The sequence below is a fragment of the Ovis aries genome, chromosome 4 (genome assembly GCF_016772045.2).
Source record: "Ovis aries strain OAR_USU_Benz2616 breed Rambouillet chromosome 4, ARS-UI_Ramb_v3.0, whole genome shotgun sequence".
Taxonomy (NCBI): Eukaryota; Metazoa; Chordata; class Mammalia; order Artiodactyla; family Bovidae; genus Ovis; species Ovis aries.
Window position 1 is genome coordinate 10,144,580 of NC_056057.1, and position 23,979 is coordinate 10,168,558.

General features: G+C 36.8%; 1 protein-coding gene across 21 annotated transcripts in view; it reads left to right on the top strand.

The window, feature by feature from the left end:
* Window positions 1–23,979, top strand: part of AKAP9 (A-kinase anchoring protein 9) — a 169,414-nt gene that overhangs the window by 111,822 nt on the left and 33,613 nt on the right. For 11 of the 21 annotated variants that reach the window (XM_060414432.1, XM_060414433.1, XM_060414436.1 and 8 more), the window contains 6 exons: window positions 15,864–16,026; window positions 16,823–17,035; window positions 19,611–19,843; window positions 20,792–20,911; window positions 22,469–22,645; window positions 23,264–23,368. In XM_060414432.1, the coding sequence (XP_060270415.1) occupies window positions 15,864–16,026; window positions 16,823–17,035; window positions 19,611–19,843; window positions 20,792–20,911; window positions 22,469–22,645; window positions 23,264–23,368 (1,011 nt within the window). Of the gene's footprint in view, window positions 1–12,967; window positions 13,733–15,863; window positions 16,027–16,822; window positions 17,036–18,173; window positions 18,213–19,610; window positions 19,844–20,791; window positions 20,912–22,468; window positions 22,646–23,263; window positions 23,369–23,979 lie in introns of those variants that run through there. The other 10 variants (XM_060414427.1, XM_060414428.1, XM_060414430.1 and 7 more) reach the window with 2 other exon arrangements.

A 23,979-nucleotide genomic window follows, 5' to 3' on the forward strand; every position in this document is an offset into this window, starting at 1 on the left:
GGTGACACCGATACAGACCAAAGTTTGAGAACCACTGACCTCAGAATTATCATTATCATATCCACATTCTTGCAGAATTCTGAAGTGTTCTACTAACAACCTGTTATATAAAAAAATTGAAGTAGCTGTTAACATTTGATATAAAAATCAGGTATTTCTTAGATGAATTACATTTTTAAGGCAGTGGGAATGGAAACTTTGAAAATTTTTCTTTAAATTTAGTTCAGTTACTGCTTTTCCATGAGAGCTGTTTAAAGACATTGACTTCATGATATTCTCATTAATAACTAAAATTATTTTTAACATGATGAATATTTTTACCAATTATTTTAACTCCAAAATAATGGATAGTTCTCTTTGTGAAATGACTAGTATTCCATTTCCCTTTTAATGAGGCATTATTTGATTCTTCTTCATGATGGAATATTTCCCTATTATCTTGTTTTTTTTTTTTTTAACTTGTCATAAAAATCTAAAGCAGAGCCAACACTGCTGTGGTGCCTTTTTTGCAGTGAAAGATACTTTCAGGAAAATAGCTCTGCATATAGGGTACCCTGAGACTAGAAAAAAGAGAGCAGCATCTGAAAGTTTAGGGTGAGATGAGAACAAGTAAAGCTTACTGGAGGACTTGATGCTTTGAGAAGAGTCGCTCACTCATCATTATTGAGCACCTAGTATATAACAGTTGCTCTTCTGGATACTGGAGGTACAGCATTGAACAAAATGTACAAAGTCTCTAGTCTCATAGAGCTTAGGATATACTGGTGGAGCCTGATGATAAATAAACATTGTATGCCAGATGGTGATACCTGCTGTGAAGAAAACTAAAATAGGGGAGATGGAGCGTGATGGCGGGGAGAACATTTTACATAGGAAAGTTCAGGGTGACCTCTCTGGTAATGTGATAGGCAAGCAGAGACAGCCAGTAGGTAAGTTGGGAAAGCATGTTTCAGGCAAAGGAGTAGTGAGTCTAGGCCCTGAGTGGTCCAGTGCTGGCTCTCTCTATGGTTGGCAGAAGCCCTGCAGCTCAAGCAAGAAGAATGGGAAAAGTATGGGAGCCAAGGTCAGAGTGATGCCTGGGGACTGGATCACAGGGAACTTGGAATTTAATTCATGATGAGATGTGGAGTCTTCGGGTACAATTTTTTAACTTGTTATTTTTAAGTAATTTTACTTTTTATAATTTGTAAAAAATTTTTATTCTTGGCTATGCTGGGTCGCTGCAAAGGCTTTTCTCTAGTTGTGGCAAGTAGGAGCTACTCTTTTTGCTGTGCACAGGCTTCTCACAGTGACGCTTTCTCTTGTTGTGGAGCGTGGGCTCTAGGGTGGATGGGCTTCAGTAGTTGCGGCACACAGGCTCAGTACTTGTGATTCCCAGGCTCTAGAGCACAGGCTCAGTGGTTGTGGCTTAGTTGCTGCGTGGTGTGTGAGACCTTCCCTGATCAGGGATTGAACCCGTGTCTCCTGCATTGGCAGGCAGATTCTTTAACCACTGGGCCATCAGGGAAGCCCTTGAAATAATTTTAGACTTAAAAGAAAAGTAGTACCAAGTGTTCCCATGTGCTTTTCACTCAATTTTCCCTAATGTTAACATCTTGTGTAACCATACTGTAATTATCAAAACTTAGAAATGAAAAGTGGTGCATCACTATAAGCTATAAGCTGTTTGGATTTTACCAGTTTTCCTGCTAGCGTCCTTTTCTGTTCTAGGATCTATTCCAGAATCCCACCGTGCATTTATTGTCGTGTCGTCGTCGTCTTCTCCAGACTGACTGTGCCTGAATCTTGCTTTGCCTTGCATGACCTTGACATTTGAGAACTGGCCAATTACTTAGTAGAATGTCCCTTGATTTGATTTTGTCTGGCATTTTCTCATGATTCTATGAAGCTTATGCATTTAACAGGAACACCACAGGAGGAATGTGCCCTTCTCTGTGTATCAAAGTTAAAGGCATATGTCTTATTACTAGTGGTGTTATTCTCAATTCCTTGTGGTGTCTGCTGGGTTTCTGCATTCTATTATTACTTTCCCCTTGTAATTAACAGATATTTGGGGGGAGGTACTTTGATACTATGCAGATGTCCTGTTTCTCTTTAAGCTTCCACCCGCTAGTCTTAGCACCCACTGGTAGATCTTGCCTGCACCGTGTTACTGTGATGTTCTAGTGGTGACTTCCTGTCATCAGTCACCGTTCTTCATTTATTGACTGGAATTTTTCTGTAAGAGCTTTTTCTTCACTCCCATTTATTTTAACTGACCAGGCCTCGTATGGATTCATAGCTACTGATTTTTTCAGTGGGTTATCTGTAATCAAGTACGTGATAGTTGTGTTCTAGCTTTGATGTGAAGAAGTCTTTCAGGTTGGCTCTTGGGCACTCCATGGTGCCTCCTCCTTTGAACATTCGCACTATCACAGTCTCCAGCCCATCTTGTATTTTCCCTGCCCCAGCCCCTTCTCCAGGGAAGTTTTATTTCATTAGACGTTCCCTTTATTAGAGGAGGATACTTTGAAACCAGGACCTGGGTGCTCTATGTGCTTATTGTTAGTAAGGTGTCATGGTCCTCTCAGCAGACAGTTTGAAAGAGAGTTTGCATCTGTTTCTTCTCTGTATCTGTTTGTATATATAATAAAAGTATAAGTTCATTCTGATACCTCCAGTTCCCAACTAGTACCACTGCTACCACAGCATTCTTTCTAGCCTTTCCCCTTTCCTTTGTAACTTTGTTCTCCAAAGATGAGAGACCAGGCTCTCATGATCTATAGTAGTTTTACTTGTTACCCATATATACCCATAAAGTAATTTCATACCCATATATACCCATAAAGTAATTTTACAGTTGCTAACCTATACCCCTGGGAAACACAGTTTTACTAACTACAATACAAAATTTATGTTTAGTACTTTTTTTGATAAGATGGTTGGATGGCATCACCAACTCAATAGACATGAGTTTGAGCAAGCTCCGGAAGTCAGTGATAGACAAGGAAGCCTGGTGTGCTGCAGGCCATGAGGTCACAAAGAGTCAGACATGACTGAGTGACTGAACTGAACTGATTGACTATTTTTGTCTTTAGCCTTACAGTAAAGAAAGTACTATTTTTCAGAGTATTTTAGGTTAAATCTTTTCTCCCTACCCCTGAAGTGTAGGTTTGTTATCCATTTTAATACAATTATGATCATTTATTACAGTTTTTATTCCATTTTGGGTTCCCTGACACTTTAGCTAATTTTTTTTAAATTTTACATACAGTAAATTTCATTTTGTGTGTAGGCAGTTCTTTTGGTTGTGACAGATGTGTAGAGTTATGTAACTACCACCACAAACATTATGCAAACTAGTTCCATCTCCACAAAGTTCCCTGGCGCTCCTCCATTCTTTTTCAGGCAGCCCCTCCTCCACCTCCTGCTCTTGACAACTATTAGCTACGTTCTGTCCCTATAACTTTGCCTTTTCCAGAGTGTCATAAATGAAATCATGCATTATGCATTCTTTGGGTCTCCTTTCATTGTCTTAACAAAATGCATGTAGGATTCATCGATGTGTGTTAATAGTTTGTTTCTTTTGAGAGCCAAGGAGTATGAACCACTTTGTTTATCCAGAAGACATGCAGATTGTTTCCAGCTTTGAGTCATTAGATGTTTTTTCAGTAACTGATCTAACTTATATTTTTCAAAAGGATCACTTTGACCACCTTGTTAAATAAAGACTGAGGGGATGGAGGGGTGCAGGGCAGAAGCATAGAAACCAGAGAACTTGCCCAGGCTTATAAGGTGGGTATAAGTTAGAAATTGAAGCCAGGCAGACTGACTTCAGAGACCATGCTCTTGACTGGCACTTTTTTGACCTTTGGAAATGAAAGGAGTGAATCATTCTGTCAGTTAATGCTGACAGGTGAACTTTCACCCAGAGGAGTGGATTCTAAAATCTAATGCAGGTGGTTGAGGGGAGCGCCTTGCTTACTTGACAAGAGCAATTTTAGTGAAGTCAGTCAGTCAGTCAATTCAGTAGCTCAGTCGTGTCCGACTCCTTGCAACCCCATGAACCGCAGCACACCCTGTCCATCACCAACTCCTGGAGTTTGCCCAAACTCATGTCCATTGAGTCGGTGATGCCATCCAGCCATCTCATCCTCTGTCATCCCCTTCTCCTTCAGCCCTCAATCTTTCCCAACATCAGGGTCTTTTCCAGTGAGTCAGCTCTTTGTAACAGGTGGCCAAAGTATTGGAGTTTCAGCTTCAACATCAGTCTTTCCAATGAACACCCAGGACTGATGTCCTTTAGGATGGACTGGTTGGATCTCCTTGCAGTCCAAGGGACTCTCAAGAGTCTTCTCCAACACCACAGTTCAAAAGCATCAATTCTTCAGCACTCAGCTTTCTTTATAGTCCAACTCTCACATCCATACATGACCACTGGAAAAACCATAGCCTTGACTAGACAGACCTTTGTTGGCAAAGTAATGTCTCTGCTTTTAATATGCTATCTAGGTTGGTCATAACCTTCCTTCCAAGGAGCAAGCGTCTTTTAATTTCATGGCTGCAGTCACCATCTGCAGTGATTTCTGAGCCCAGAAAAATAAAGTCAGCCACTGTTTCCACTGTTTCCCCATCTATTTCCCATGAAGTGATGGGAACAGATGCCATGATCTTTTTGTTCTGAATGTTGAGCTTTAAGTCAACTTTTTCACTCTTCTCTTTCACTTTCATCAAGAGGCCCTTTAGTTCCTCTTCACTTTCTGCCATAAGGGTGGTGTCATCTGCATATCTGAGGTTATTGATATTTCTCCCGGCAATCTTGATTCCAGCTTGTGCTTCATCCAGCCCAGCGTTTCTCATTATGTACTCTGCATAGAAGTTAAATAAGCAGGGTGACAATATACAACCTTGATGTACTTCTTTTCCTATTTGGAACCAGTCTGTTTTTCCATGTCCAGTTCTAACTTGCTTCCCGACCTGCATACAAGTTTCTCAAGAGGCAGGTCAGGTGGTCTGGTATTCCCATCTCTTGAAGAATTTTCCATAGTTTGTTGTGATCCACACAGTCAAAGGCTTTGGCATAGTCAACAAAGCAGAAAGAGATGTTTTTCTGGAACTCTCTTGCTTTTTCCATGATCCAGTGGATGTTGGCAATTTGATCTCTGGTTCCTCTGCCTTTTCTAAAACCAGCTTGAACATCTGGAATTCACGGTTCACATATTGCTGAAGCCTGGCTTGGAGAATTTTGAGCATTACTTTACTAGCATGTGAGATGAGTGCAATTGTGTGGTAGTTTGAGCATTCTTTGGGATTGCCTTTCTTTGGGATTGGAATGAAAACGGACCTTTTCCAGTCCTGTGGCCACTGCTGAGTTTGCCAAATTTGCTCGCATATTGAGTGCAGCACTTTCACAGGATCATCTTTCAGGATTTGAAATAGCTCAACTGGAATTCCATCACCACCACTAGCTTTGTTCATAATGATGCCTTCTAAGGCCCATTTGACTTCACATTCCAGGATGTCTGACTCTAGGTGAGTGATCACACCATGGTGATTGTCTGTGTCATGAAGATCTCTTTTGTACAGTTCTTCTGTGTATTGTTGCCACCTCTTCTTAATATCTTCTGCTTCTCTTAGGTCCATACCATTTCTGTCCTTTATTGAGCCCATTTTTTGCATGAAGTAATGAAGGTGCAATCATAATTCAAGGGAAAATGAGTCTTTTAAGAAAAAGACTTAGTAGTAGAAACTGAGTGGATAGGTCAAGAAGAAAATGTGTCAAGGGCATCGCATGTTGGCATAAGCCAACATGTGTTTGAGGATAGTGGGTCATTTTGTGTTGAGAGCACCCAGGATGGAATGTGGGCAGCAGAGGGTAGAAGGCTTGCAGCGGTCCGCACAGCGTCCCTTGAGGGCTGAGTTGAAAAGTTTTAAGTTTATGCTGAAAAGTGTGGTGAAAAACTGAAATATTTTTGGTAGAAAATACTCTGCAACTTGTTTTTTTAACAGGGATTTCCTCTGGTAGCAATGTGGTGGATAGATGGGCTGGGAAAGAGTGAGGAGAGATGCTGAATGTGCAGAAACAGGAGACTCTTAAAATACTCCAAGTGAAGAGGGTAGAAATCAAGGTAGGGCAAGAGGGAAGTGATTTCAAGACTTGCAGGAAGTTGAGTTTGATAGAAATTGGTGTGACTTTGCATGTGGGGGATAAGGAATGGAAGAGGAAAGAAACCACATGTAGATCCTTGACCAGCTGTTATTGATATATTTCATTTACTGAGATGGGTGATACTAAGGAAATGAAGAATGAGTGCAGCTTTAGAGTACATAGAGGGAAAAGATACTGTCTAGAGTTTGGGAGACTAGATTAGAAGTTGGCGTCACTTTTAAAGACATTTGAAATTATGGTTTTGAAGAGTGTAGAGAACTAAATGTTTGTGCTGGTAGAGTGCTGAGATTTAAAAGGGAATAAAGGTATATCAGTCTACAAAAGAGATTGAGAGAATGAGCAAGGAAAATCAAGAGAATAATGTCCTTGTTTTGTTTTGTTTTTAGAGAATAGTGTCTTAAAAGCCATGTGAGGAGTGATTTTCTGTAAATGTCAGATACCATGGAAAGGTAATAAAGGGTGAGAATTTACTGTCCATTGGATATTTCAATATAGGTGTCATCAGTGACCTTCATGAGAACAGTTTTGTGGAGTTGATAGAGGAGGAATTCACAGTTCAGACAGTTACAGAAATGGAGTGAAGAAATAGAGACAGCAATATTATGACATCTGGCTGTGAAGAAAACAGAACAGTTGAAAGGGGCAGGATGCTTTTTTTACGGTTCAAATGTTTATACTGAGTAGCCGTGGGAAAAGTAGAAAGTGCAGGTTGGAGGGGATGGGCCTTGTGAAGCCAGATCCTTGGGGTGGGAGAGGTTGGAATCCAGAACACAAGGGGAACATGTGACCTTTGGGTCAGAGGGATTAAACTGCCTTTAGGATGGATAGAGAGATTATTTGGGATTGTGGGCTTTTGTTTAGAGTTGGGGAGGAGTTTCAGTGAAAACGCCTGGTAGTATAAGTAAATATTTTCAAATATTCAAGGTTCGTTCTTTCTTTTTTTTTTTTAAACTGGCTTGGTTTTATATAACTTTATTGGAAAATCGTAATTAAGCCTTATACTTAGCTTGAAGTTTGGAGGGTGCACTAGGTTTCATGGACTTCCCAGGTGACTCAGACAGTAAAGAATCCACCTGCAATGTGGGAGACCTGGGTTCAATCCCCGGGTTGGCAAGATCCCCTGGAGGAGGGCATGGCAACCCACTCCAGTGTTCTTGCCTGGAGAATCCCATGGACAGAGGAGGCTGGCAGTCTACAGTTCATGGAGTTGCAAAGAGTTGGATATACCTGAGTAACTAACATTTTCACTTTCACTTAGGTTCCATAGATGTATCTTGCTTTAATAAAATAATAAGTAATCATTTTCTTTATGAAGTATCAGGATATCTACCTTTATAGTCTGATTTCATAGTATCTGTGAGGAACGTTTTACTTTATGTATTAGATTTCACAAGTGATTTGCCCCATGGTATGTCCAAATCCATATAATAATACATTTTCTGGGATGGATTTCACTTCTCTTTTGCCGAGACAGGCTACCATACATATATTCAGGCTTGTATTCAGCCTATTATAGTTCCTATTGGTTAGGATAACTTTGTTTTTGCTTTTTAAGCATTTGTGTTAAAGTGTAGTCTTGTTTGGTTTTGGGTTTTGGCCATGCTGTGCAGCGTGTGGGATCTTAGTTCCTTGACCAGGATTGAACCAACGCCCTCTGCTTTGGGAGCATGGAGTCTGAACCAGTGGACCACCAGGGAGGTCCCAGGTTGGGATAGCTTTTGTTGGACTAGGAGTAAAGAGCTGAGAGATTACTCTCAAGCCGGTAGAAAGTTAATCTCTTTAACCTGGTCTTTATTTAGTAGTCTCTTTGTGGTTCTTCAGAAAAGTTATCTGTGAGACTGTGGTTTCAGATTCTTGATTTTTGGGTCAAGTACAAATAGCAATGTCTGTTCTGTGGAAATAGTCTTTTAGCAATTAAAGTTTTCTAGAATCCAGAGGTAGTTTAGAGCTGTAGGAGATTATTTACCAAGAGATTCCTTTCAGTGTTAGAAAAAAACAATGAATGAGGGGTTTACTACCAAAGAAAGATTTTTATTATAGGCAACTCTCATGAATTTATAAATAATCATTTTTAGAAGATGGAACTTAAGGTACATGTTTCTGTATTTTCTCCAAAAAGGAGCCTTTTTCTGAGGATGAAACAGTAGTACTGTTAAGATTTTGTTTTGTCATTTTGTTATGTCTTAAACATAAGCTGTACTGAAGGGTTGAAATACATTTGCTGTTAGGTGTTGCTCCTGTTGTGTATTTTATCAGCATCAGTCAGGGCTCTGTCAGGGTATTGTAGCCAGGACTTAGCCTCTCTTAAATAACTTAGAAAAATAAAATAAATACAAAGGAGAGCAACAGAAGTGTTTTACAAGTGGAGGGAAATATTTCTGGGGAAAAAAGTTAAATGGCTTGATGTTGTACAATTAAAGTAAAGCTAAACATAACTCTGTTCCACAAATTAATAGCCTTCAAACCTATATTGCAAATCTTGATTACCTGAAACCAGGGAATAATGAGCTAGTCTAGAAAATTAAAAGGGTGGGCTCTTAAAGATTGAAATTATTTGAACTGTTTTTGATTGCAAAAGGTGTTTTGTGCTTTCTAAAATTTCAAGAAAAAGAATATATTATTTTAATTATTCCAATTCAAGTAACCTGTCTGAACATCAATATATGTAATATACCATCCATTAATATGCTGTTTGGGGAAGAGCTGTTTGGCACTCTCTTACAAACATACTGTTATGTGAATTATTTTATTTCAGGGTCACCTTACTGAACATGAATTATGCCATCAGTTAATGTACTCTTGTTGTGAGGGCTGTTTGCCCCATTCTGAGTCATCCTAATTTGCTGCTTTTTTGAGGTTTTTTTCTCCTAGCTTTTCTCTTTTTTCTTTGTAGTTAGTTCTTGCATTGACCTAAATATTTCTATTTATAAAAGGATATGTATTACTTTCAGGGTTGTTGTTGTTTTTTGTTGTTTTTTTCTTTGCTTCAAATAAGAGAAATTGGGCCAGATTATCAAAGTAAACTGTAATTTGCAGAAAGAGCTGAGAAAGAATGTTTTGAAAGGTGTTTGAAATGCTGAGCAAGGATCCAGCCAGTTCATAAAGCTGAAAATCTAGGATATTGATGATTTTGTAACTGCCGAACCCCAAGAAAGTCAGATTTATCTGCACATTAAGGTGTCTTCTCAAAACTTATTGGAACCCTCATATAAGAAGTCATAATAAATAGGGACTTGTCATTACCTTGTCTGGAATTGGTCAGCTGGGGCATAGACCGACCAGTAACACTGAAGAAGCTGAAGTTGCACAGTTCTAAGAAGACCTACAAGGCCTTCTAGAACTAACACCCAAAAAAGATGTCCTTTTCATTATAGGGGACTGGAATGCAAAAGTAGGAAGTCAAGAAACACCTGGAGTAACAGGCAAATTTGGCCATCGAGTACAGAATAAAGCAGGGCAAAGCCTAACAGAGTTTTGCCAAGAGAACAGACTGGTCATAACAAACACCCTCTTCCAACAAGAAAAGAGAAGACTCTACACGTGGACATCACCAGATGGTCGACACCGAAATCAGATTGATTATACTCTTTGTGGCCGAAGATGGAGAAGCTCTATTCAGTCAGCAAAAACAAGACCAGGAGCTGACTGTGGCTCAGATCATGAACTCCTTATTGCCAAATTCAGACTGAAATTGAAGAAAATGGAGAAAACCACTAGACCATTCAGGTATGATCTATATCAAATCCCTTATGACTATACAGTGACAGTGAGAAATAGATTTAAGGGACTAGATCTGATAGAGTGCCTGATAAACTATGGATGGAGGTTTGTGACATTGTACAGGAGACAGGAATCAAGACCATCCCCAAGGAAAAGAAATGGAAAAAAGCAAAATGGCTGTCTGAGGAGGCCTTACAAATAGCTGTGAAAAGAAGGGAAGCAAAAAGCAAAGGAGAAAAGGAAAGATATAAGCATCTGAATGCAGAGTTCCAAAGAATAGCAAGAAGAGATAAGAAAGCCTTCCTCAGCGATCAGTGCAAAGAAAGAGAGGAAAACAACAGAATGGGAAAGACTAGAGATCTCTTCAAGAAAATTAGAGATACCAAAGGAACATTTCATGCAAAGATGGGCTCAGTAAAGGGCAGAAATGGTATGGACCTAACAGAAGCAGAAGATATTAAGAAAAGGTGGCAAGAATACACAGAAAAACTACAGAAAAGATCCTCACAACCCACATAATCATGATGGTGTGATCACTCACCTAGAACCAGACATCTTGGAATGTGAAGTCAAGTGAGCCTTAGGAAGCATCACTATGAACAAAGTTAATGGAGGTGATGGAATTCCAGTTGAGCTATTTCAAATCCTGAAAGATGATGCTGTGAAAGTGCTGCACTCAATATGCCAGCAAATTTGGAAAACTCAGCAGTGGCCACAGGACTGGAAAAGGTCCGTTTTCATTCCAATCCCAAAGAAAGGCAATCCCAAAGAATGCTCAAACTACCACACAATTGCACTCATCTCACACGCTAGTAAAGTAATGCTCAAAATTCTCCAAGCCAGGCTTCAGCAATATGTGAACCGTGAATTCCAGATGTTCAAGCTGGTTTTAGAAAAGGCAAAAAAAACAAGAGATCAAATTGCCAACATCTGCTGGATCATCGAAAAAGCAAGAGAATTCCAAAAAAACATCTCTTTCTGCTTTGTTGACTATGCCAAAGCCTTTGACTGTGTGGATCACAACAAACTGTGGAAAGTTATAGAAGAGATGGGAATACCAGACCACCTGACCTGCCTCTTGAGAAACCTGTATGCAGGTCGGGAAGCAAGTTAGAACTGGACATGGAAAAACAGACTGGTTCCAAATAGGAAAAGAAGTACATCAAGGTTGTATATTGTCACCCTGCTTATTTAACGTCTATGCAGAGTACATAATGAGAAACGCTGAGCTGGATGAAGCACAAGCTGGACTCAAGATTGCCGGGAGAAATATCAATAATATGCAGATGACGCCACCCCGATGGCAGAATGTGAAGAACTAAAGAGCTTCTTGATGAAAGTGAAAGAGGAGAGTGAAAAAGTTAGCTTAAAGCTCAACATTCAGAACAAAAAGATCATGGCATCTGTTCCCATCACTTCATGGGAAATAGATGGGGAAACAGTGGAAACAGTGGCTGACTTCATTTTTCTGGGCTCAGAAATCAGTGCAGATGGTGACTGCAGCCATGAAATTAAAAGACGCTTGCTCCTTGGAAGGAACGTTATGACCAACCTAGATAGCATATTCAAAAGCAGAGACATTACTTTGCCAACAAAGGTCTGTCTAGTCAAGGCTACGGTTTTTCCAGTGGTCGTGTGGATGTGAGAATTGGACTATAAAGAAAGCTGAGTGCTGAAGAATTGATGCTTTTGAACTGTGGTGTTGGAGAAGACTCTTGAGAGTCCCTGGGACTGCAAGGAGATCCAACCAGTCCATCCTAAAGGACATCAGTCCTGGGTGTTCTTTGGTAAGACATTGATGTTTAAGCTGAAACTCCAATACTTTGGCCACCTAATGTGAGGAGCTGACTCATTTGAAAGACCCTGATGTTGGGAAAGACTGAGGGCAGGAAGAGAAGGGGATGACAGGGGATGAGACAGTTGGATGATATCACCGACTCAATGGATATGGGTTTTGGTGGACTCTGGGAGTTGGTTCGGACAGGGAGGCCTGGCGTGCTGTGGTTCATGGGTCGCAAGGAGTGGACAAGCCTGAGTGACTGAACTGAACTGTCTGGAATTGTAGAGAGCAGTGCTCCTCCCCCATCCCAAACCATATTGCTATAGATTCTGAGCTTTCTGTAAAAAATGTCATTTTCTCCTAATTATTAACGAACTATGAAGGGTTTGAGTATTGACTCCTCTGAAGATATTTTGTGTAGTCACAGTGGCTATAAAAATGGGTTTTTGTTGGTAGACTTGGTTTAGTGTGGGATTTTCCCATAGCAGATAAGGTTTTGTGAGTTAAGGATATTTAGTTACTGGGGAGAGAGAAGTCACCACAGTGAAAGAGTTTTCATTTATTTAAAACAACTTTCATGTTGTTCAGCTTTTGATGTATGGCAAAACCAATACAATATTGTAAAGTAATTAGCGTCCAATTAAAAGAAATAAATTTAAATTTTAGAAAAAATTCCGAGTAACTGGCTTATTAACTATTGTTGAGGTTTCTGAAGGTACCAGAGGGCCACTATATACAACTTGTGCTGTTAAATCTTAGTCAGAGTTCATAGTGTAGGTTAAGTGGTATAGTTATCAGCTATTGTATATTATACAGTGCAGCTTTTAAAAAGAGGGTTTGTTTTTTTTCCTTAACAACTACTCTGTAAATAATTCAGTGTAGAAATAGGTTATAACCGAACCATCTATATTTAGTTTTAATGACTGCTCAAAAGAATGGGTATTATTTTAAGGAAATATCAAAAGGAAATACTTAGTTTTCCACAAAGAGTTACAGTTATTGGGTATAGTTGAAGAACTGATTGATAATGTGGATTCAGACCATCTTGAGTTTATATTTTTAAATTAAAACATGTTTTAATGGAATGGAAAAACACTGGCTCATCTTAGAAGTATTATAGACTTATCTAAATATCCTTTTCAGAGCTCTGACGTGGACCTTGGATCCTGTTAGGCAGGCTTTCTTGTGGGCGTGTTAATTCAGATTCCACCTGTCAGTGTACCTATAGGTACAGACATTAAACCACACCCTGTGTTCTGACCTTTCCTCAGGGGACACTGACTAGAATCCTTTGGCTCAGCATGAGAGGCTATTTGAATAGCTCAGTTCAGAAGAGCATTGAATGAAGCAGCAAGAACGAGGGAAATAATGTTGCAACTGCGATTCTTAAGACTGCTGCCATGGAGACTTCAAACTTGACTTTCCCTGCCAGGTTTTACTTGGAAGGCTTTTACTTCCACAGACATATTTGATAGCGAGAGCAGTTTTATTGCTTAGCTAATTAGATATTTATATTTTCATTTTTTCATTCTTCAACATTTTAGTCATTATTCTAATTAAAAACATGTTTACTTGCTTTTAGTTTTTTTCTTGTTTTTGTTTTCTTCTGGTTTCTTTGTTTTGTTTTGCTGAAGACTGGTGGGGACCTAATTTTTCTTATTTGTGGGTTTTTTTCTTTTGTTGTTTAGTTGTATGAATTAATTTTTATGTTTATTTGATAGTGCTAAGGAAAAATTTTCATATTGCTATGGTATATCTTTATAAAGTAAACAGAACTTTTTAGTATAGTGGAAAACTGGTAAAGCAAATAAGGAAAACTAGCAGCTATAACTTCTAGAATGGATTCATACAAGACCTATTTGGCAACTGTCAAACTTAGTGACTCGTGGTTGGAGGAACAAGATGAAGACATCTATGAGGTTGAATCCCGTGTACCATTACCACATCCTTTTCCTCTGTGTGAACATTTGGATGAAAATAACTCAGTAATTATTAATACTTCTATTTTTCATATTATTCATAAAAGAAATGGACACATATTAAAGCTTATTTCTAAAATTTCCCTGCCTACCCCTCCTTATTCAGTAAGTATAAAAATTTGGTTTTTTTATAGTTTTATGCTGTCAGTTTTTTATATATTTAGTGAAAAAAGCTATAATGAGAAATGAACTTTAAATGTCTTTGGTAAGGGTAAATGGAATAGAATCTTGTTTTCCTGTTTGGTTCATTCATCTGTAATGATTAATGTATTGAAGGGCAAAATTTCATCCACAAGCCCCAACTTGGCAATGTGTTTAATTCCATAAAGCTAAATGAGATAATATTTCAGTTCTGCCACGCCAGACAAGCTATTTAAAAAGATCCTGCTTGTCCTTAAGAATCTGACTTCTCTGTGTTTGTGATGCCAGTCTTTAGTAAAAGCAGGCTGGTTGTGTTTGAGGGAATAGGCGTTCTCACACCTAAAATAGCTAAGTGAATTGTCATTGAGCCAGTCGTTTGGCATATTGGCTCTAGTTCCAGAAACGAAAAAAGAATTCCTGGGTTCCAATTTCAGTTTTTTTGCTAACTGCCCAAGGAATTTATATTTAATATGTCTACTAATCCTGTGAGAAAATAACCTTTTCCTGCTTTTTATGTGAAATGTATATTGTGAACAGTGTTAAGAGTATTTAGCATAGTTAATCTTTCAGGTTCATTTGACTTTTAAATGCTGTGAATGATTTACTCCAAGTTATTCAGCCCTTTTAGTGACTTTCATGGCTTTAGCGATATACTCCCTTATATTTCAGATGCTTTCAGAATAGTTTCATTACCTCCCCTGAAGCTTTTACATGTTAGAGTGACAAAATATTTACTAATTGTTTATAAGTACTTTTAATGTAGTTTTAAAATTGTTTGAAAATACTGAATATGATATCTTTATATATTTTACATTATTAGGTATAGGTATTACATAAATATTAGGAATAAACTGTACCTTACCTAGATAGAAGAGATTTTTTAACATTTAAAATGTTTACATGAATATTAGAAGGAATCTCTTATTCCAGTAAGGTGTTGGTGCTCTCTGCTGTAATAAATGGCATTTGTTTGCTGGATCTACTGTATTTGAGTCCCTGCCAACTTTTTTGTTTTGCTTTGTAAAACTGAAGTTACTGATATTTCTTGTAGGCTTTACAGTAATATTTAAATGCATCTTAATGAAATTTTATACCTTGTCAAGAGATAGAATATAGAAGCAAACTTTAAGATTTTTTCTAAAGGAAGTATTTATTTTGTTGTAAGTGTATGGTATTTGTATAGTAAATTTGAAGAAGGAAAAAGCTCATATCCTAGTTAGTTCAAGCTGTGAACTCTTAGAGATTCATATATTTACCAGGCAGCCATTTTATAATGTATAGAAAAAAATTACATGTGGAAGCAGTTGATTTATTTTTAAAATATTGACTCTGACTATAAGTGCAGAAGCATGCTGTATATAAATAGTTCATATTTTATGATCACTTTTTAATATTAAAAATTAATATGTACTGGTTATCCACATTAAAGGAAAGTAATCTTTTGCCAGTCAAAAGTAAAAATGTATATATATGAATTTTTATCTTTGTTGAGATAACAGCATATTACTAGAGATATTTTAGAAAATATTTTGTGATTAAAATGTTTTTAATTTTCAATTATGACTCTTAAATGTATGTTCATATTACTTTCAAGTAATAAGTTATGAATGATATTTAAAACAAGGCTAGTTACACGCTGGTGGGATACTGATTTATCCAAAAACAAAAAGTTACCACCAAAAGCCTTGTTTAGGAACTCTAAAGTCTATTTTCTATGGTACATTTTAAAATTCTGTGGTAAATTTTTTTCAATTTAATAATGTTGATATTAAGTACTAGAAACATTTGAGCTCAGTTTTCCCCCTTATAGTTGTTTCAGTAAAAACAGAGAAAGCAGGTGCTAGCAGTAAGAAGCAATTATTTCTGTTCAGTAAAGTTAGAATACATCTCTTTATACATCTCTTGTGCACAGCTGAAGTATCTACGGAATTGCTCTATCTACTAATATTAGCATGCACTAGAAATATTAAATGACTACAGTTCAACGGTATATCTTTATTTTCATTAAAAAATTTTTTTAAAGCTTTCATGGAGAATGGCACTGATATTCTTAACACTTTGTCTTCCTTCGTGTATGCTTTCCCTCTTTTTTTAGCTGGAACATGCAAAAGTTACACAGACAGAATTGATGCGTGAGTCGTTTAGACAGAAACAAGAAGTGACTGAGTCCCTCAAATGCCAAGAAGAGCTGCGAGAGCGCCTTCATGAGGAGTCCAGGGCCAGAGAGCAGCTGGCTGTGGAGCTCAGTAAAGCTGAGGGTGAGTGCCCTGCTGTTGGCTATTGAGGATGGAGAAATTTCAAGTCTAAAAATAGATTTTGGTGCAAGCCAAGTTTGGAAACCAGCAATCTACTTTTAATTTCAAATGACCATTGAAAAATAGTTGTAGCTTGTCTTCAAAATTCCTCTAAGCAGCTTTTAAAACTACATATAGTTTTTAATTATAAAAGTACTTAATAGAATTATATGAAAGTATTTAAAATTTTAGAAAATACAAAAGTGAATGATAGTGAGTTGTTACCATAATCCCTCCATCCTAAGACAGCTCTTTTCATTTAAAGATGAGGGAACTGGAACAGAGATACTAATAAATTGTTCAAAGTCACCTTTAAATGCTGATTCCAGGATTTAAGCCTCTGAAGCCCCATGCTATTTATATCGTACCATGCTATTGTGGGTGACAGGCTTCTAGAATCACTTAAAGTATCAACTTTCTCTAGTATATTTAAAATGTGATTCAGTCCACAGGCGTTTGATTTATATTAAGCTTTCCAGGAACCTGTCTCTTTAATAAAATATGTTACACCAACATGATGTGATAAATTAGCATAACAAGTAAGAGAAAATTCAGAGAAATTCCATATTTAAACACAATGGCTAATAAGAATACTGTATTGAACATATTATAGTTGCTACTATTATGAGCAGCAAATTGATTTAAGATTTTTAATAGGCTGAAATGATTTAAAATTTACTGACAGTACACGTTTTTTATTTATATAAATATATAATAGCAAAATTTGAAATAATAATTGCATTCTCTGTTTATTTTATAGGTGTCATTGATGGCTATGCAGATGAGAAAACACTTTTTGAAAGGCAAATTCAGGAAAAAACTGATATAATAGATCGTCTTGAGCAGGAGTTGTTATGTGCAGGTAATAGATTACAAGAACTAGAAGCAGAACAACAGCAGATCCAAGAAGAAAGAGAATTACTGTCGAGGCAGAAGGAGGCTATGAAAGCAGAGGCAGGCCCTGTTGAACAGCGTACGTATTTCTCGACTTTATATGAACTGTTACTTAAAAATTCAAGATGACTTCTTTTTCCCCTTTCAGTGCCATTATTTATGTTTTCTATAGGGATTGAAAAATAATAAGAAAGCCTACCTTACTGGTAATTGTCTTATTAGCCAATCATGTGGAATCAGGTTTGGTTTTTTTTTCCTTTTTCCTTTGGCATATGATAACAGGAAAGATAATTCTTTGTATCTCCTCAAGCTCTGCCTAAAGAGAAAGCTGGATATAATGAAGCAGGATTTTTTTTTTAAGTTGTATGAGATTTAGTTCTTTTAATTGCAGAAAGGCAGCAAAATGTACGCCTGGATTAACTAACTAAGAGCACTGATCAGGCACTAGTTGTGAGCAGGGTGGGGTGGATTTCAGCCTGCAAGATAATAGATTGAAAAGGCTGTTAGAAGCAGGCTGACATTTAGTTGAATGTAAGCAGGAGTTCAAAGAATAAATAAGTTTACAGATAACCTCTAATCTTTTCTTAAATGAGAAATTAGGTAATTAGTGGTTTAAAAAATAGGTGTCAGTCTTTGTAACAATGGAACTTTAAATCCTTTTAGTCATATCCTGTCACCTTTATATTATGGCTTCCCTGGTAGCTCAGTTGGTAAAGAATCTGCCTGCAACGCAGGAGACCCCGGTTCGATTCCTGGATTGGGAGAAGGGACAGCTACCCACTCCAGTATTCTGGCCTGGAGAATTCCATGGACTGTCTAGTCCATGGGGTTGCGAAGAGTCGGACACAGCTGAGTGACTTTCACTTTCACCTTTATATTATACATGCAGTTAGAATTATAAATGTGTAGTTTCACTAATTAAATTCTATCAATTTAGAGATACCACATACATTCTTATAATATGGTGAAGCTTTTCTGGTTGCTCAGATTTATTTAATACAGGTTTAGGGTTGGCATCTTCCATGTGCAAAGTATATTTATCGTGCGTGTGAAATATTCAAGGAATTTGAATACACCTCAAAATGTAACCTGTGACAGTCAGTATGTTCAGCTTTTACTCCTAGTTGTTCTGTGTGTGTGTGCATTACTCTGTCTTAGGAAGTAGCTGACACGTAAATCACCATGTTCTGTTGTGTGTGTGTGTTTTTTCCCAATAGGACTAGTAGATGCTGCAGTCGATGCAGCGCCTGGAGCAGGTGTGTTTACACAGTTGCATGGCCATTGGGTGACCCTTGGATTTTTCAGTCAATTAACATATCTCTAACTTTGCTGCTGTGTTTCATACTTACAAGTTTTTCTAACAACAAAAAAACTTTCCTTACAATAAAAATTTGGAATTAAAAACTGAGATTCATAATGACTATCATCATATTATTCCCACAGAGCTTAAGACTATTTCAGTTTTTTCAAGAAAATGGATGAAATAGTGGTAGGCAATATAATATAAATTAAAAGTTATTTTCTTTGACAAATATATTAAGTTCTCACAACCTGTGACTTTTTACAGTACTCTTTTCTAAATCAGTATCTAAGATGATGGTATCAATAAGATCAGTGAAATTCAGTGAAGAGACTTTCTGGTTGATTACTTTTGTATTAACATCTAAATCAGTGTTGTTTAAAAGGAAAGCTGCTTTCTGTAGATTCCTGAGTACAGTGTTGACAGACCAGTTAGTGTAAAGACTCTGGAGTTATATTCATTCCATTTTCTTCATTAGAGAATTGTTTTACTTTGCTGTAGAAAATTTATTATTGTATGATTAATAATAATAATAGCTAACACTTACATGTATATGTAGTGCTTACATAGTCTAGGCACTGTTTTTCACACATTGATATATTAACTTATTTGACATATTATAAATTAACTTATTGTGGGGAAATAACTCAGAGGTCAGTACTGTTACTAACTCCCCTTTGACATACAAGGAAATTGAAGGACATCATATTAAATGTCAGAAGTGGTGGAGTTAGGACGTTAGCTCACAGTCTCTGCGCCTAAGCACCACACTGCCTCTCATACCTGTCAGTTTTCCCTTGACACACACACGTGAACATGTAAGACTAACTCGGGAATGTGGGTCAAATAAGGAGTAAGACTAACAGGAAACTCTGATTCTGGTTATGCCTCTTTTCTGTAACTCTTACTTACCTTGGTTAAAGATTTACAGTATTTGATTTTCGTGTGTGTTGTATATGCATATAAAAATGACTTTACAGGTTTAGAATGGATTGATTTTCGCCTGAGGTGAGTTATTTCTGTGCTTGAATTTGGTTAGATTTTGCTCGTTTCCTTGTAGTGAAAGTGGACTTTGAGGGGGTCATTTGCTGTGTTCTTTTATTGTTTTTAATGATAGGACATAATTCTTTTTTGTTAATTCTGTTTGATTTTATTGGTACTAGCTTGCTTACTTATATCGGAATATGTTATTCTGATATTTTCAAATGAATATTTTCCTTTTTTACATGTTTTTGAAATGAAACTCAGCCCCTTTATTTCATGAAGTTAAAATCGAACATAGTTATCGGTGATCTCCCTATCACAACATCATTAATTGTGACTTAATGTAGTATATTTTTGCATTCATGAACAGAATTACTACAGGAGACAGAAAAACTGATGAAGGAAAAACTAGAGGTACAGTGTCAAGCTGAAAAAGTGCGTGATGACCTTCAAAAACAAGTGAAAGCTCTAGAAATAGATGTTGAAGAACAAGTCAGTAGATTTATAGAACTGGAACAGGAAAAAAATGCTGAGCTAATGGATTTAAGACAACAAAACCAAGCACTGGAAAAGCAGTTAGAAAAAATGAGAAAATTTTTAGATGTAAGTATTCTTCAGTTTAATAATTTTTTCATTGGAATGCTACTTGCTACTATTCTATGTTGTGGATTTTAAATTATGAAAAGACTTAATTTCTACTATTTTTATCTGTGTCATCTAATTAATTCAAAAGTATTATTTCAATTAAAAATTTTTATTATGCAGCTTTCAGAATTAAAAGCAGTACGAACAGATTATGAATAAGCCCTACCAGTTAGCCTTTCCAGATTCATAGTTAAGAAACTTGTCCTAGTCTTTTTCTGAACTGGTAGTCAGAGCAAGTAAGGATCCTAAGAGCTAATTGTCCACCATTTCACCCATAAAACGTAATGTATACACACAAGTAACAGTGTGCCCTGGAAGCAGTGAACTACAACTGTTTTCATGCTGTCATTACTGTCTTCCAAAAAAGATGTTAAATCTCTAATTTCATGTGGATTTTCTTCTTTGGAGTTTCATTTAGGTCTTAACGTTATCTTCACAGATCAGAGAATCAGATTCTAACACACTTTGTAATTTTAGGTATTTAAAAAAACCTAGATTAAAATGGAAAAAATGTATCTACAACACAGTTTGTTCCACTATAGCTTAAATACTGGGAGTCCTCCTTTGTTCCAAAAAAAGTAAATTCATTTTAAGGAGACCATTTAAATTTCATTTTGTATTTAATATTACTTGAATGTTAAAAAATGTTGTGCTTCAGATAACATTTCAGTGCTTGCATTTTTGCTGAAGAGCCCTAGGTTATGTATCATACAACAGGAGCCTTACTAGTAGCCGCTACGTACCATGCAACAAGTGTTACCTTTTCAGACCTTTTTGGTTTGGAGCATTTCTGTGACCATCAGTTGTTCATCTTCAGACAACTGTACCTACAATTGAAGGGAAGTAAGGGAAATAATAACATCAATAAATATTATTTCTTCAGTTACTATCATTATTACTCTTTAGGAGCAAGCTGTTGATAGAGAACACGAGAGAGATGTATTCCAACAGGAAATACAGAAACTAGAACAACAACTTAAGGTCGTGCCTCGATTCCAGCCTATCAGTGAACACCAAACTAGAGAGGTAATGTTTTTATTGATATTGTTTTCCATGCATTAATTTGTATATTATGTATAAAATAAGATTCATATCTTTAAAAACTTGAATTCTTTCTGTTGTATATCAGTTTTCAAAATCAGAAACTTAAATATTACTTCAATATGAGAAGGTGAAGATACCAAAGAAGTATAAAATACCTATAACTCATTGTCATAAAATGTTATCTACAGTCTTATTTAACAAAAGGTATCTTTAAAACAAAAAGCCAGAAGGAATCTGATGTAGAAAAGCGTTATCTACTGGAGCAGTAGAAAAGTTAGCAATCCCCACCGAGTTTGTAGTCATTCGTTGTGTTCCTGACATATTCTATATTTTGAAAAATAGCTGTGTATTTGTTGAGCCTCAAAAGAATATTTAAGCTCTAGAACTTAGTCATTTCCTGCTATTTGTTTCCTTACATTTAAAAAGGGTGATTTGCCTCATTCATAAAACTTAAGGAAACTAACAAGAAAGTACGTCTTTGGTTTTCTTCCAAAACATTGTGATCCATTTGTTTTCTTCTTTAGCCAGATCTGATTCTCTAGCTTCTGATTTTCTCAGGATCAAAAAAACAAAAAAAGAAACATCTAGCTGTTAACAGTGCACTGTGCCATTTTGCTATGCCTGCTTTATTGTCTTCTCCTTTAACCTCACTCCAAGTCTTAGTCCACCTTTTACTGTTCAGGCCTCTCCTCAGGCTTTATTACTGTCCTTTCTCAACCTCTAATTGTAGGTAAGCTAGCATTTCTTTTAATGTTTTAAGGAAGAAGTATCATTTTTAGATAATTTCCTCTAAGAATCTCACTGAAATAAGGTAGGGTTTTTTTTTCTTACCATCATATTTCTTTTTTTAAATAAGCTTTCTCTCTTCATTTGAGCAGAACTAATTTCACAAGCTCTCTTATTGATCTTTCCTGTATCCTTCCGTCTGCTTCTTATCCGAATCACTTTTTCGGGGCACGTGGATCCCTTGCACTGCCTGGCATCCTGATCCCTCCCCTAGGCTGGTGGAATGTGTGGGCTGAAAAGTTACTTTTTTCCAAGTAACTGTATTGGAAAAGGGTCCCCAGTTCCCTTCTGTCCCTATGGTATTTTAGAACCACTGTATTATTATATGTGTTGATAAACAGTTGGTGGAAAGGAAAGTATAATCCGTGGAAGTTTTTTTAGGTCATTGTATCTCACATATGAATGTAAGTACTGTGTAAACTTGTTTTCTTTATTAGGTTTTAGTGTGGTTGTGCCATTAGAGCTTACAACTCAACATTATTCAAAAATGCATTTATTTTTTCCTCCTAGCTAGGGAAAACCTTAGTCTTAACAGAGCTCTTAAAAGAATTGGTGAAAGCAATATTATTTCTCTTTAACTAGTGCTGCTTAGATGCATCAACCCAGAAAATGCTGCTATAGTTGGAGGTGATAGTGCCATCCTTATCAAAAAAACTTAAGCATAGTATCTAAAAAAATTTGAAAGGAGGATAGATTTATTACTAACATCCTTACATATTTTAACATTACAGTTTTTTATTATTATATTTTCAGGTTGAGCAGTTAACAAATCATCTGAAAGAAAAAACAGACAAGTGCAGTGAGCTTTTGCTGTCTAAAGAGCAGCTTCAGAGAGATATACAGGAGCGGAATGAAGAAATTGAGAAACTGGAGTTCAGAGTAAGAGAGCTGGAGCAAGCCTTACTCGTTAGTGCAGACACTTTTCAAAAGGTGTGACATTTTCTTTGGGTTAATTTTATCTAGTGTTTTAGTACAGATTACGCTTAGTTACATGAACATCAGTTTATTTACATAAAAAAATTACTAAGGACTCTGTTGATATTATTGCATAATGTATCTGTATGTCTTCATTAACATCATAACCATTTCTGTTTATTCTTTTCTCCAAATATCCCTTGCATACTGAGTCCTGATTAAGAAAGATTAATTAAGCCAGAAGACTTAATTACCCTTTTAAGCATTAATAAGATTCTAAAATAACAGCCAAGTGAAAATCTGTAGGCACCAGTTCAGGCTGATGCCATGCCCCAGACAAAGAAGCAGTGATATCTGTTCCTATTATGCTAAAGAAAAGCAGGATAAGGAAATTTGGGAGTGGAGGAGATGAGGGGTTAGCTTTCATTTTACCTGAGAAATGAATTTTAAGATTGTCAGGCATTCTTGTTTTAATTTATATAAAGTGCATTCAAGAGTGAATGTTGTAACTTTTGATTGTTCACTAATGTAGACTACTTCTAGTTCAAGAAACAGAACTGTTACTTCTCCAATTAAAATGGATAATTAGGATTTAATGTCTGAAATTTTGAGAAAATTTTTATGTATTTAAAGGTAGAGGACCGGAAACACTTTGGAGCTGTAGAAGCTAAAGCAGAATTGTCTCTGGAGATACAATTGCAGGCAGAGCGAGATGCCATAGACAGAAAGGAAAAAGAGGTAAGTTTATTTTTAATGACAAAATGTGGCTTGAATTACTTTAGAAAATTTAATTTGATTAGAATGGAGTTTATGGTGCAAAACCAAAGTATATAGACTGTTCTTAGCTCATTGCCTAAGTTGCCGTTGAAGACAGTAAACATTTGAACGAGTAAACTGGAATGAAGAAGGGGGCAAGTGGCCTTGACAGAGGAGGGAGTTTCGAGGACACAAAGGTGGCCAGTCTGGTAAGTATGGATTAGATCAGGCCGGGAGGAGAGAGACTAGTGCTGGGGCACAAGGAAGTATCTTCCTCCTGGCCTTGCCGTAGGCTTTGAATTACTGCTGCTTTCCTGTGGAGTTTGTTTTTTCTAAAGTTATATTTCCCTGGGAGATAGTAGTGCCTTTTTACAGTGTACTAATAAACATGTTCTTAATTCTATAAAGTTCTTTTATGTTTTTGTGCGCCCTCCCTTCCCCCTACCCCAAGAAAACCAGAAGATGCACTTTTAAAACAGCCATCATTTTCAAGTCCTAATTATTTGAACCTTTGTCTCTCATCAGTTTTTCTCTAGCATATTGTACCTTACTATCTAGCTATAGCATATCATTTTAAATGTTTCAGAAGTTTC